Raw genomic sequence first — 15,394 nt, 5'->3', positions numbered from 1 at the left:
TGCCAACCCCCGAGACGTAGCTGTTTGCTGTGGCTTGGCTGCAGCTGGGAAGCTGTAGCCAAGCCACAGCAAACTCTTTGACCTTTAACAGTGTGACCTGTCAAGCAGGTCCCGCTGTCAAAATCTGAAGCTTTCATCTCTGTCTCCTGCATGCATGGAACAGAGATGAAATGCTTCAGCAAGCACGGAACTGCTGTTAAAGCACCACTCTGCTTGCTGCAGCAAAGGCACAGCGAGGGAAGCCTTAAGGCTTCCCCCTCAGTGCCAGATAGCCCATAAAAGTCATTTTTTAAAATAAAAAAATATATATAAATAAATGTAGAGACCGTGATGCAGCCCTTACGGGATCCCCCGTGGTCCCTGAAAGTCCCTAAAGGGCGAAAACAAAATAATAATTAAAAAAAATAGAGCACTGTGAAGTTCACAGACTTTCACAATGAGGGTGTGAGTCCAGCTGGCCTCATTTCCCGCTTTTGTTTCTTTTTTTTTTCACTACAAATCATTAAGGCTCATAATAAAAGGTACTAGCACTCTTTTTAATGACAAATACATTTTTCTTTTTTCATTAGTCCATAAATATCTAGTTCCAAGTATATCAAAGCCTAAAAAAATCTCTATCTATGTCCCTCTCTCTCTCTTTCTCTCTGGCTCTGCCTCTTTCAATCTTTCTCCCACTCCCACACTTGTGCACCCACTTACGGACCCACTCAGACCCTCATGCACCCACTCACAGCCCCAATCAGACTCTCACACACCTAATCACAGACCCACTCAGACAGTTACACAACCACTCACAAACCCAATCAGACTGTCACACACCCACTTACAAACCTACTGACACCCTCATGCACCCGCTCACAGACCAGCACACACACTGATGCACCCACTAAAACACTGACAAATGCACTCTCACACCTAGACAGGTAATCTGACAGCCACTCTCAACCCCAGATATGCCCTCTCACACCTAGTCTCACACCCAGAGAGGTTGCAGCTATCTCCTGCTGTGCACAGCCAAAAGGCTGTGCACAGCATGGGGTTGGGTGGCTATGGGGGTTGGCAGCAGGGTCTGGCTGCAGGCCAGGTCTTGCGGGCAACCTCCCTTGTGCATGAGAGAAAGCCCTGCACGGTGTAAGATTGGGTGCTTATAGGGGTTTGGCCTCAGGGCTGTGCACGGCAGTGGCTGGATTGCCATATAGTAATGAAAATTACTATACGTTAAAAAAAACACAGAAATTTAATGAAAAAAACAAAGGTTACAGGGAATTTATAGTTAGGAAGTAGAATTTTAAAAAACAAACATAGAAATTCACTTAAAAAAACAAAGGTTACAGGGTTGTTATAGTGAACTTAGGGCCAGATGTAGCAACCGGTTTGCATGTCGCAAACTGCGAAAAACGCAGTTTGCGACATGCAAAACGGCCATCGCGATGCAGAGTCACATTTTGCGAGTCGGTACCGACTCGCAAAATGTGATTCCGACTCGCAAATAGGAAGGGGTGTTCCCTTCCTATTTGCGACCGCAACACCATGCTGAGTTGCTTTGTGACTGCGAAAGCGGTAGCAAACCAACTCGCAGTTACCACCCACTTGAAGTGGGTGGTAACGCATTCGCAAACGGGAAGGGGTCCCCATGGGACCCCTTCCCCTTTGTGAATGTCGCTGAAAATATTTTTTCAGAGCAGGCAGTGGTCCAATGGTTTCATTATTTTTTTGAATTGCAACTCGTTTTCCTTTAAGGAAAACGGGCAGCAATTAAAAAACAAAAACTGCTTTATTAAAAAAAGCAGTCACAGACATGGAGGTCTGCTGTCTCCAGCAGGCCAGCATCCCTGTGAGTGCATGGACTCGCAATGGGGTCGCAATTTGCGACCCACCTCATAAATATTCATGAGGTGGGTCTTTGCGACCCCATAGCGAGTCGCAGAAGGTGTCTGAGACACCTTTCTGCATGCACTTTTGCGAGTTGCAATTTGCGAGTCGGTATGACTCGCAATTTGCAAGTCGCAAATTTTTTTCTTGCTACATCTGGCCCTTAGTGCCCCGAGGTAACTATAGCTCACGTCCTCACTATGCACTGCTAAGGACCGCACAAGTTATGCCACTCATGACATCTTTGATTACATGATTGATAATATCAATGTAATATCTGCAGTAGTATTTTTGCTGACAAACTGGGCACGGTGGGGTTGCGAGTTATAGTTACCTTAGGACACAAGCTATAGTTACTTGATGTAACTCTAACTATAACGGGTGAATTTCGATGGTTTCGTACACTTTAAATGTGAGTCTAACTATATCTCCATGTAACTGTTGGTTTTTTAAGTAGATAGATAGATAGATAGATAGATAGATAGATAGATAGATAGATAGATAGATAGATAGATAGATAGATAGATAGATAGATAGATAGATAGATAGATAGATAGATATTCAGTGAAAAAACAAAGGTTAAATTAACATTATATTTTTGTGAAAATCTCAGTTAAAAAATATAAGTTTAAACTTGAAACAACACTACCATTCACCAATTATAATTAATAGAAGTTACTCTAACTTGCACACTTGCTCGCTTTGCTTTCTCCTGTGAATTTCAAAGGTTTTTTTAAATTTAAAGCACAGAGTTCCCATGTCTCATTGTAACGTTACTTTAAACTTTATTTATTTTTCATTGAATTTCTAGGTTTCTTTAATGTTAAGTGAGAATTTATTGTCATACCTAACTATCCTAAATCCACCTTTGGCAGGCACATCAGGGGACTAAGGGCAGGGCCTGACCGAGGCCAGATTCTGTGCACATCCCCTTACAGGTGCCCAACCATCCCCTGTGCACAGTGGAGCATTAGATGTACAGCCTAGCTGAAATATCCGACTTATAAGACAAAAGGCTTTTGATATTGAAAGAGGTGTTTTTTCAATCAAATTGAAGTGCCTGCAGATCATTTATATCACTTCATTGTCACATCCGGATATGAGATTCTTAGAACATTGCAATTTTTTGTTTGCAGCTAAATTCCCTATTAATTTGAATGGGGAAAAAAGTGTTTTGAGTCCTACCTTTTTCTCAGCCCTCCCTTGTCAAATCACCCTTACGCTTTCCTGGGAGGAGCTGAGGTGAATGTAATTCTTTGGAAAGTTTCATGAATTTTGTCAAATGGTGCTAAAGTTATTAGCAAAATAAGAAACTCTCTTCCTATGGAAAACTCAGATTCATGTATAGCTACACTGCCAGTGTGTAATATAGATTTAGAATTTCGAGGTTGTCCTATGCCACCTGAATGTATAGTACTGAAAGACCAACGTTAACTCATTTTTAATGCACTTTTTCAGCATCCAAATTTGCTGCACTGCATTGCGCAATCACAGAAACACAGCTCACTACCTTTTCTACAGCTACTGGCTTGCTGCTGGTATCATCCTCTTTTCTGGCGCACAAACAACCTGCCTTGTAGAACACACATCCGCTCACCAGGGTGCAGAAATGCATTTCCTAGCATAGGATTTGTGCTCAAGATATACGTTTTCATTACAAGTTCATAGAAAATCTCAAAATGATCCAACACACTGCAGCCCACATGTAACATATTATTATATTTTTTGTTTGCATTTTCTTCAAGTATGCAGTTTTTCATGCAGAGTCCATTCTAGTTATCTTAGTAGCTCAGACTTTGTGTCAAAACCTATGGGTTTTGTGGTAATCCACCCCTGAAATGCCCTTGTAGTGCTAACTGTCCCAAAGTGTTTCTGTGGTATGAACAGTTCACCTTTACAGTGTCCTGAATAGTAAACAACACGTGCAGCTTTGCACAACTTTATGTTGACCTAATGCCAGTGCAAAACCGTTGTTAATCTATGCTTAGGACATCCAACTTTAATAAAGCTTTAATGTAGCACAGCCCCAGTTGAATATTTGCATTGACATAGTTGTTCCTTTTTTGTAGGATTTTGGAGATGATGGGTCCTTGTATATTACGAAGGTGACTACTACTCACATGGGAAATTACACCTGTTTTGCTGATGGCTACGAAAACCTTTACCAGACTCATATTGTTCAAGTAAATGGTAAGGAAAGACAATTACATAAAAGTCTAATTAAACGTTTTGTGATGTGTTTGGTAAAGAGGACATTGTTGTGTCTTATGTATGGAATGTGGTCTTTAAAAATATCTTTGCTTAAGAGAAAAACAAATGTATGCATGCCTTCACTAGACTACAATATACAGATCTGAAATTACATGTTTAAAGTAAATATTAAAAGATTTGTGTTATGCATTTGGGCTGGTTTAATACATGCTTTGACAAAAAGCCTCTTTTAATCGAAGGAATTAAAACCATTAAAATGTTTAATTCTACTCAAAAATACAGTATGAAATGAGCAGGAATTAGTATAAACTCACTGTGTTTAATATTTATGATTGCAAGATTCAGTTTTTTAACTTAAAATTTTCTAATATCCCAAAACAAATATATGTTGAAAACAAAGTAAATCATGTACAGATAAAGATTGGACCCTGCTCCCACTAGTTTTAAATGAGTTTGAGAAATTGTGTTATTGGTTTAGGGAAGTGTGACGCCTCCTCGAGCAACAACTACAGTATCTTTCAGGGTGAACCACTAAAATCAGTAAATTAACCTGTGCTTAACCCTTTGGTTGGTTGGTGCAACAAAAATCAATCTTAACTTAGAGGCAATGTGTAAAGTATTCATGCAACACATAAACAATAGCAAAGTGGAAACACAACACAAGAAAAATCCTATAGAATACATTATTTGACATCAAAATGATAAACATCCAATTGGCTGTGCCAGAGATATGCATATTTATAGGTGTAGATACAAATAGTGCTTTAAAGCACAAAGTGCCAACTGTGGTTACCTGGTCATGTCAGATCGGGAACAAAGTCACAAGTCCAGGCCGACTGCACTGAAATGTGAGCTGATACAAAGGCCAAGTTGATGAGAAATTTAGTTTAAATCCTGATTGTGGAGCGTTGCGCTGTACAGTGGCAGTCCAGAGAAGTGATGTGATGTGTGTGTCAAACATGCATCGATGGTGCATCAAACAGCAGTGGTTCCAATGAACTGCGAGGACTGTGACCCAGGCTTACATCAAGGCTGTGTAGGGCTGTGTCAGTTCCAATGCAGAGGATGCACCAAGCAGGAGTGATTGCAATGAGCTGTGTAGGCTGCCATGCAGGCTTACATCAAGGCTGCATCAAGCTGCTTCAGTTTCAATGAGAAACTGTGAAGGGCTGCATCAGCTTTCCACCATGATGCTCCAGTTCTGACGAAACAAAAAAAAAACTGTCAGAGCACCTTTATCCCCACTTCTAGGAGCCCAGGACTGGGGCAGTACCACTTGGGGGATAGGAATCCCAGTAGGTAGACCAGGGACAGGGTGCAAGATGGTTCTGACCCTTAGGCTCTGGTCAGGAGGCCTGTCTACGGGCCCTTGGAGTAGCTCTATTGATCCTGGGTTCAACATGCTGGTCTAGTCCTTCTCAATCAGACATCAGGACAACAGAGTAGCAGGGCAGCAGTGCAGTCTTTCTTGCAGGAGAGCAGCAGAGAAGACCACCTTCTGAGTGTGCCACAGGTCCAGACGTGTAGAGAGAAATGGGTCTGAGGGTCCCATTTTATACCCCAGTACCTCCTTTGAGGTGTTAGAAGCTTCTGGTGTTTTCCCCCTACAGAGGTGATTGGAACTTTATGTTACTTGCAATGGGCTCAGTCTTTAAGGGGGCACAATAGTCTAGTGAGAATTTCTTTGTGAGTGTGCTTTGTCAGTGCTTTTGAAGTGCAAGGGTAGTAGGTGACAGCTCCTCCCCTCATTAAACCAGGGTGGCCCATCCATCCTGGCAAAACCCAGACCCTATATGGTGATACTGTCTGGAAGGAATACACATAGACCATCTACAGCTAGTCATGTGCCACCGGAGCAGACTGCAGGCACCAAATGGTTAAGAAAGGAAAATGCTAACTTTGCCTAAGTGGCATGTTCAGAATTACAACTAAAACTTAAGATCTGACTTTACCATTAAGGAGTTTAAAATGAATTTCTCAGATACCGAACATATTTTCCTTACCTGCCACCGATCAAAAATTAGCACATAAGATGTAATTAGGTACCCCAATGTTATCCTATAAGAGTGGTGGGCTTCACAGTATTAACATATGAATGTATTAGTATTTCACTACTAGAAGATGTAAAACTTAAGTGATCATGTCCAACGTTTAATTTACATGATATACCACTTTACTAGGGACATATAAGCAAACGAAATATGGCAATCAGGTGTAAGTCAATTTACCATGTGTTAGGAAGTGTGCATAAACACTTTAGCACTGATTAGTCCTAAGGGCAACAAAAAGAAATTCAACATAAATAGGAGGGGTAAGGGCAAAATGTTTGGGTGGGACCCTGCAGAGAGGGGAACATATTTAGAAATGCATACATTTTAAAAAGAAAAAATATACACCATATTTAATTTTGAATGTATTTGTGTTTCCCAACAATACTCATATCTTAATAAAAAATGTGTAAAATGAGACAAATGCACAATAGTTTCATTTCACAGAAACACACTATCAGTAATTACATATGCATAAAACCATCATGCAATGTACACATTGGAATAAGTGTCCTCTGATTTCTTTATGTGTGGATAAAGATCATTATAATACAATAATAACAATAATAATAATAATATATTATTATTATTGTTATTATTACTACTACTACAAGTAGTAGTCATAGGAGTAGGGGTAGTAATAGTAGTAGTACTAGTATCAATAGTAGTAATATTAATGCCATGGTGTGTCTTTTAAAAATGTACTACGATAAATAAACAATTGAGTCAAGTTTTGAGTTTCATTTATTAAAAAATATCCCTTCTTTGCCATTTATTTGCCAATGAAAAAATATGGCATGATAAAAATGCAGTTCTCAAGTCTGCACTCTATTCAATATCAGCAATGCCACACTTCTTTTTCTCCGGTAAACTTAGACTACCTAATGACTGTGTGACTGCTCACCTCAATATAAATCAAACCCAGGGCTAAAAAAGGAAATTCTTAGCTTCCACATTTTCACATGTTTCTGGTTAAAAATATGTGAGGGCATATATGTTTGCAGGAGGTCACAAATTTCATCCCGCCTTAGCAGCTTGTGTAACTTCAGTCGCTGACTGTTGGTGCATGTGTCTCTATATAAAATATTTCCTCAAGACATCTTTTGTGTTAGTTTAGGCTTGCTAGCTTATAGAATAGTAAACTTCAGTCTGCAGTTTAGCAAATCAACAATGCACATTCATGAGTTACGTCACATATCATGACTTTCTTTTGAATTTTTAGATTATTTGGTCATTAAGAAAAACCTAGTGGTTTAGCTGTTTAGTGGATTAGCACAGTCAGTTCTACCTCTTCACTCCTTAATGTCAACATTTTCTTTTGTTAGCTTGTATTGATTAATGCCAGCAATGACAATGGGGGCCAATTTGACCCTGGCGGTCTTCTGACTGCCAGGGCAAAGGTGGCAGTTTCACCGCCAACAGGCCTCTGCCACCCCGCCACACCTCCACCCATACCGCCATGGAATTCGGAGCCGCTGGGCTGGAGATGTGCATCTCCGACCCGGTAGTCCACAGAAGACCGCCGGCAGTAATAGGAGCTGACTTTCCAACAGGGATTCTGCGGCGGTAGCACTGCCACGAAAACCCTGGCGGAAAGGCTACCACTGACAGGGAATTTCTTCTCTGTCAGTGGTAGATGACTCCCCCACCCAGTCCAGGCACATATCCCCCTTTCCCCCTACTCCTAATCCCCCTCCAGACACTGAGCCCCCTCTCTGCATACATGCACACACACATAATACAGTTTCCTTCTGGCGAGCGGGGCCGGTGGTGGAACCGCCCAGTGCCTTCACCTGCCAGCACGACTAGTGCTGGATGTGCACCCAAAGTGTGTTGGAAATCCAGGAGTACCTGTAATATGGTGGGCGGAAGACCGCAGCACCGGCGGTCTTCTGGTGCCCGTGGCTTTGGCGGTCTTGATGGAAGACTGCCAACATTATAATGACCACCAGTAAGTCTACTAATGCAAAGAAACATGATGTTAGAATATTGGTACTGTTCATATTGGCCTTGCATAATTTTCTTTCATGAAATCTCATGGAGATCCACTACAATGCTGCAAATTTATGTTTTAAAAATGAACTGCTAGTATTTTGTGTGACTTTTCTCACATGAATGTACATTTTTTTTGGAAACAAGTCTCATGCATGCAGAAATTCTGCAAAATGGCATTGTTAGCCCTGGCAGCTCTTGGTGTGGTTTCCCTGTACTTGTTTTGCTTCTGACCTCCTGTTTTTAAATCCTGTACTGTAATTCATTTTTACTGGATTTGATACTGTTTACCACTGCTAACCGGTGCTAAAGTGCAAGTGCTCTCTGTTTAAAAGATGTTGGTAATTGGGTTTCCACAATTGGCACATTTGATTTACTGGTTAGTCTTAGTAAAGTGCACTATGTGTGCTCAGGCCCTTTAAATCAAATGCTACTGGTAGACCTGCAGCACTGATTGTGCCACCCACATGAGTAGCCCTATAAACATGTCTCAGACCTGCCACTGCATTGTCTGTGTGTGCAATATTGCACTGCCAATTCGACCTGGCAAGTGTACCCACGTGCCAGGCCCAAACCTTCCTTTTTACTACATGTAGTTCACCACTAACATAGGCCCTAGGTAGCCCCATGTGCAGGGTGCAGTATATTTAAAGGGTCAAACATGTACTGGTGTATTTTACATGTCCTGACAGTGAAATGCTGCTAAATTCGGTTTCCACTAATGCAAGGCCTGGCCTATCTCTCCCATAGGTTAACATGGGGACTTTAAATATATTTTAAGTGCAGTTTCCCATTGGGAGCAGATAGAGAGTTGAGTTTGGGGTCTCTGAACTCATAATGTAAAAAATCCTTTTTCTGGTAGAGTTGGTTTTTAGATTGTCTGTTTGAAAATGCCACTTTTGGAAAGTGGACATTTTCTTGCTTAACCATTCAATGCCTCTACCTGCCTGTGGAATCCACGTCTGGGTCAGACTGACAGTTGGGCTGTTTGTGACTTCCCTCTAAACAGTGACACAAAGGAAGCTGAGGAGTGTCGGTGTATCCTGATGAGTCTCCTGGGTAGAGTGGGGAGGGAGGAGTGGACACTTACACCTGAAAGGGCTGTGTCTGTCCTCACACAATGCAGTCTCCAAACCCCTGGTGTGTGTTTGGGGTGAGACCTGGGCAAGGCAGGTTCTTGTGAATGGCAGAGACTTTCCTTTGACTTTTGCCTACTTCAAAGGCAGACATGAGTATATGTAGTGGACCCAATACCCCATGCTTTTAGAATACTCCTGGATCAAGAGGAACCTCTGTCAAGGAGAAGAGCTTGATGCTTCAGGAGGAACTGCCATTCTGCCTGTTGCTTTGCTGTGCTGGCCTGCTGCTGCTACGTCTGCCTTAAGAGGGAAAAAAATGGATTTTGCTTTCTGAAATACTGCTTGTGAAGTTTCTCCAAGGGCTTGGACTGAGCTTGCGCCTGTTCTGAAGTCTCAGGGACATCAAATACTTCATCTGCCACTGCCTGGGCTGTTCTGCTGGGAGTCCTGACTTGCTAAATGGTGCCAAATCCAGCCTGGGCCGAAGAATCAGAAACTGATAACCTTCGGGGGAACCTCCATGCATCCCGCAGCTGAATATTTGACACAGCGCCTGCCTCACAACTGGAGAAACAATGCACCACCTGTTCTTAACTTGGCTCCTTGCACAGGGCATCGGAAATTTACAAACAGGGATCCTGTGCATCAAAATCTGCAAACATCACTGCACTGACCCAAGGCTGCACACCCAGAATTGACACACGGCCTCCCTTGGAAGTAAAGAATCGATGCATGGCTTCACTTGTGAGTAAGGAATTGACGCATCACTTGCTCTTCCGACACACCATCGCCCTTGCTGCTTTATTTTTGACACATACCAGGTACTTTGTGTTAACACAACACCTCCATTGATTTGTATGGAGTAAGACTCTTTTTACTTTAAACATTCATATCTTTGCATGGGTATGTTGGATTTTCATTGTTTGATCTTGTTTGATTTAGATAAATATTGGCTGTTTTTCTAAACTCATGTGTATTTATTTTGTGGTGTTTTCAGTGTGTTACTGTGTGTGCTGGTACAAATACTTTACCCATTTCCTCTGAGATAAGTCTGATGGCTTGTGCTAAGCTACCAAGGGGGTGAGTAGGGGTTATCTGAGCTGTGTCTCCCTTACCAGGACTAGAAGGAAGGTCCCTACTTGGACAGGGTGTAAACAGACTGCCAACTAGAGACCCCATTTCTAACAGGCATAATATTAAATTTCAAAAAGCTTTGGGAATTTCATTTAACACAACATTTGGGAATTATACAAGTTTTGCCTGTGTAAATAAATGTACACTCTGCTTAGCAGTGCATTTGGCTACAAACAGTAGAATAGTGTAACTACTAGTCTACTATATGTAATCATGTTGAGTATTCATTATGCAGCTACTCTACAGGAGTAAGTATTGTATGTGTTTTGCTAGTCTAACATTTTTCATCCATTCTCCCCATGCTAAATTTGTTCTATTTGAAGAAATAATTTCTCTTTTTTTTTTATTTGTTTGAATTAAAATATGTTGTATGGTACATATGTTTGCTGAAAAGGAAAAGAGCTTTATTTAGAGTTTGGAGGGAATTTATAGTGCTCTAACGTGTGGATGAAACAGTAAATACAGAGCAAAATCTACTGGCTGAACTTTCATCACCATAAGGTTTCTGTTTTAGAGAGGACATTCAGAGGCTTACTTCGATTTCTACAGAGGGGTTACTCTGTCACAAAGGTAATGGTTATTGCGTCCGCCAAAAAATAAATCCAATAGGAAATAATACAATTTATATTTTGGCAGACTGGCTATCCATTACCGTTGTGACAGAGTAACCTGTCCGCTAAATTCTAAATCAGGCCATTAGTTGGTGTATTTTACTCAGTATTTTGAGCATCCTCGACAAATTGGAGGATTATAGGATCCCTTTAATCTCTAAATGAAACCCAAAGATTTTGCAAGATACTTTTATTGTGAAAACATAGAGAGTTATATCAATGAAAGGGGATATTCTAAACTGTTTTTGTTCAAAGCTTTTTTAGGGATTCACCAAAGCCACTGCTGCCACAGGCAACATCTGCACATCACAAAATATGTGTAGTGAACTTTTAAACTTCTTTTGCAGCAAAATCACAACCATTTACAACAACGTTGACTCGCAAACGGACCCCCTGACTCTCCATAGACATTTCCAATGACGAATGAAGACAACGCAATCACCACATGGAACACCATTAGCACAGAGGAAGCTGCAACAATCATTGACAACCCCTGCCCCCATCATGCCTTTGATAAAGGAGCAATCCCTATGAGTGAGGCCCTCATCCCCATCATCAACACTTCCATCAGTACAGCCACCTTTCCAGAACCATGGAAACATGCAGCTGTCAAGTCCCTCCTAGAGAAACCCTCGGCCGACCTGACCAAACTCACCAATGCCAACCAATATCCCTGTTTCCCTACCCAGTCAAGGACTTAGAAAAATCTATCAACAAGCACCTCTCCACCCACCTCGCCAAACACCAGATTCTCAATGCCACCCAATCAGGATTTATACTCAACCAGAGAAACTGCCTTGATGGCAACAATAGCTATAGATGACTTTCTGATGGTCCTCAATACAGGGGAAACCACAGCCCTCATCCTTCTAGATCAATTAGCAGCTTTCAACACAATCTCCAATGCCATTCTAATCTAACAATTCCACAAAGCAGGCATCCAGGGACTTTTGTTCAAATGGATCTGACCCTTTCTCACTCGAAGACCCCAAACTGTCAACATGCACTCTACTCTTCTGAAGAATGAGAACTAATGTGCAGGGTCCATTATGACTCCTTGCTCAGCTCAACACTGTGTAAGATTACATAACTTTTCTGGCCAACATCATATGGGCTCAAAAAGTTAACATCCTCACATATGTCAATGACATGCAACTCATACTGTCCTACTTGAACAAAACACCCAACAACAGGAACAAGTTAATCACATGTATGATTAAATGGCAACCTGGGTGAATTCCAATTGCCTCAAACTGAACTCAGGCAAAAACAAAATGGTGGTCCTTGGGTAAGCCCCACCTTGGGACTTCACCTGGAGGCCCACAGACCTCAGACCCACCGCATGCCTTTTCACAAGCAAGAAACCTCAGAATGATCAGTGACAGAAAACTAGGCATGACCACTGAAGTCAGCACAGTGGTTTCGTAATGATTCAGCACCCTAAGGATGCTGAAGAAAACTTTTACGTGGCTATTGGACAACTCTAGGAAATGACTACCCAAGCCCTCATCATCAGCAGACTAGACTGTGATAACACCATTTATGAAAGGATGTCAAACAAGCTCACAAGAAGACTTGCGAGCATACAAAGTGCAGCAGCCAGACTACCCCTCAAACTCCCACGTAAAGCCCACATCACAGCACACCTCAGGGAAGTCCACTGGATCCCAATACACAAGTGCGCTCACTTACAACTTCTCATCAACACCTATAAAACTCCCCACAACACAGTCCCCGCCTACTTGAATAGCGGCATTCATTTCCATCAACTCACTCATGAGTTTGCTTTAGTAGATCCCTGGTGAAGTGATCACCCTCGCGAGAGACTATACACGTGTCATTCTCTCACCTTCGCATATTGATTTTTTTCTTGTATCCTATTCACTCTAAAGAGCCCAGTCAGATATCATATCAAACCCATTTGGACTATTCTGCTGTTTCTGTAAATCTTCACATGGTAAGGTGGGTATTCGATAAGTCTTTATTGGCTAATGGTAAATGGGTGGCCCAAATGTGTCAGACCCAAGAAGCATTTAAAGAACACAAAATTGATACAGCTTCTGATTTTGAATTTTGGGGGGTTCTGAAGGCATTTTTTAGAGAAGAGGTTATAGGCAGAATTAAGAAAGCATGTGAAAGCAAAGGTCCAATCGTTCAGGCAGCTTTGATCTACAAAGTGTCTACAAAGGCAAGTAGGGGTGGGGTGGCTTTAGCTCAGCTAAAACTTCAGGAGTAATGTCTTGCTAAGGAAATTCTAAACCACAATCCAATAATTCAAAAAAGATATGAGGAAAGCAAACATAGGGATATACCTGGCTTGGTCAGCTAAACATAGAACATATATTAATACAAAACAGATTTTAGATTCAGGTGAAGAGGATTTTCTGACCCAGCCATAAGATATATGTAGAGCCTTTCTTAGCCATTCTATAAAACTTTACTCATTGCCTCAGAAAGTGATGATGGAAATGGTCACAGGGTGGCTCAAGGGGCTTAATATCCCTGCAATAACAGCTGAGCAGAAGGAAGATATAATCAAACCTATTACTCTGGCTGAGGTAGCTCAGGCAATTAAATATTCCCCCAATACAAAAGCCTGTGGTGCCAATGGAATTCCAGCTGAAGGGTATACATTGTTTTCACCACAAATTAAAGAGTTTCTGGGTAGGCTGTTTAATGCAATTTTACAAGGGTCGGAAATCTCTGACTCTTTTACTGAGTTAGTGGAGGTCAGTTTAAAAAAAAAAGGCAAGACCACATTTGAAAAATGAACTCCTATTAACTTATTAGTTTGCTTAATGGTAACTATAAGCTGATTATGAACATTATGGCAAGCTGCTTGTTACCCATAGTCTCCTCAGTAGTCCATGAGGACCAGAATGGATTTATGGGGGGAAGAAACATGGCTACAAACAGTCATTATTTGATCCAAGCAATTGACTTCCTCTCTCCTCAAAAGACTAAGGGCCTCTTGGACCACCAGCCTCGTGGTTCTGGTCAGACCGCGAAACTGTGGTTCCTGGCAAACATGTTCCTGATGCTCCGATGGCAGTCTGAATTGTACTCAGCCAGGATGACGCTGAGTTCAGCGTCACCTGGCTGATTACAACTCTACTTACTGCCAGCCTTTCCATGGCAGTTTGACCGCCATGGAAAGGCTGGTAGTAAGCCAATGCTGGGGTCCACAGGGCATGGCATGGGCAGTAAAGGGGGCCGCCTGTCCAGCACCATCAGAATGAGCATTGTCTTTGCAGACAGTGAGCATTGTGTGGGTGCTGAGGACCCCCCTGTGCAATGGCATTGGCCTTGGCTCCATGTGGAGCAGAGACCAATGCTGCTGCACAGTTTCCACTGGTCGGACACAGTCCAGTGAAACATTGTAATGGGGCTGAGGGGAGACTGCCAGCTCTGCAACAGTTTCCGCACTGTGAGTCTGGCGGTCAGCTTGTCCAACTGCCCGACTTGTAATTTGGTTTTATGGCAGCAATTATATTCCACGATGCCGCAAAGACATTTGACCAGGTACAATGGGAGGGGCTGTTCTCAGTTTTATTAAAGGTTGCCTTTCCTCCCAGATGTGTTGTAGTTATTAAGAATTTCCATGTAAATGCAAAAGCAGCAATTGTTATAAATAGCAAACTAGCAGACAAGATTATGATAAGTCCTTGTACACGTCAAGGCTGCCCCATTCCCTGATTTTATTTGCTCTATTTATTGAGCCTTTAGCGTATGCCATAAGATGAAGAATCTATTCAGCCACCTGCAGCAGGGGTGTGAAAACTGAAATTATTTGCTGTTGACACGGCTTTGTATTTGACAGCAGACAAGACTAACAGTGTAGCGGCTCTTGTGAAAATTAACGAGTGCAAGAAAATTGTTGGCTAGAACATAAATTACGGGAAATCTTAAGTGATTTTACTTAATTGGTTCTCCAATGGATTACTGAGCACTCTTACATCTCACTATTCGGAGGGTACTCCAATAAAGTATTTATGGATTTATGTATCCTGTAAGTTAGATGATCTATTCACACAAAATTGTAACCCTACATTAAAAGAGGAATATTTTTGGGGGAATTGGGGCAGAACCTTCCTTTATGGACTATTGGGCAAGTAGTTCTAGTCAAAATGAGTATCCTTCTGTTGCTTTTGTTTTTGTTTGTGAAAATTATCATAACAGTTCCTCAGTCCTTTTTTTGCATTGAATTCAGAGATCAGGCAATTTATTTGGCAAAAAATAAGCCTAGGTTGAAGATTCAGGCATCACAGCAAGATAGGGAAGAAGGAAAGTTGGCACTCCCTAGAATCAAGATCTACTATCAGGCAGAATTTCTAGATTGGTTAACCAGGTCCTCCCCGCTCATCTCACAGATAGACAACGTTTATCTTGACCTTATGTTAAGGGACTCCAAAATTAATTTCTCCCCTTTTATAGAAATTCCAAGGTT

At 41.7% G+C, this 15,394-nt stretch overlaps 1 protein-coding gene across 3 annotated transcripts in view; it reads left to right on the top strand.

Annotated features, from left to right (window-relative positions):
- The window catches only part of FSTL5 (follistatin like 5), a 2,922,734-nt gene that overhangs the window by 1,907,599 nt on the left and 999,741 nt on the right, over positions 1-15,394 (top strand). For all 3 annotated transcript variants that reach the window (XR_011205485.1, XM_069243741.1, XM_069243729.1), the window contains exon 8: positions 3,942-4,062. Coding sequence is in view for 2 of the 3 variants with exons in the window: in XM_069243741.1 (XP_069099842.1) it covers positions 3,942-4,062 (121 nt within the window). In the remaining variant the exon portion in view is untranslated. The remainder of the gene's footprint in view (positions 1-3,941; positions 4,063-15,394) is intronic.

Source organism: Pleurodeles waltl, chromosome 1_2 (genome assembly GCF_031143425.1).
Source record: "Pleurodeles waltl isolate 20211129_DDA chromosome 1_2, aPleWal1.hap1.20221129, whole genome shotgun sequence".
Lineage (NCBI taxonomy): Eukaryota > Metazoa > Chordata > Amphibia > Caudata > Salamandridae > Pleurodeles > Pleurodeles waltl.
The sequence above is the reverse complement of the archived record's forward strand: the minus strand, read 5'-3'. Positions and strand labels throughout refer to the sequence as shown.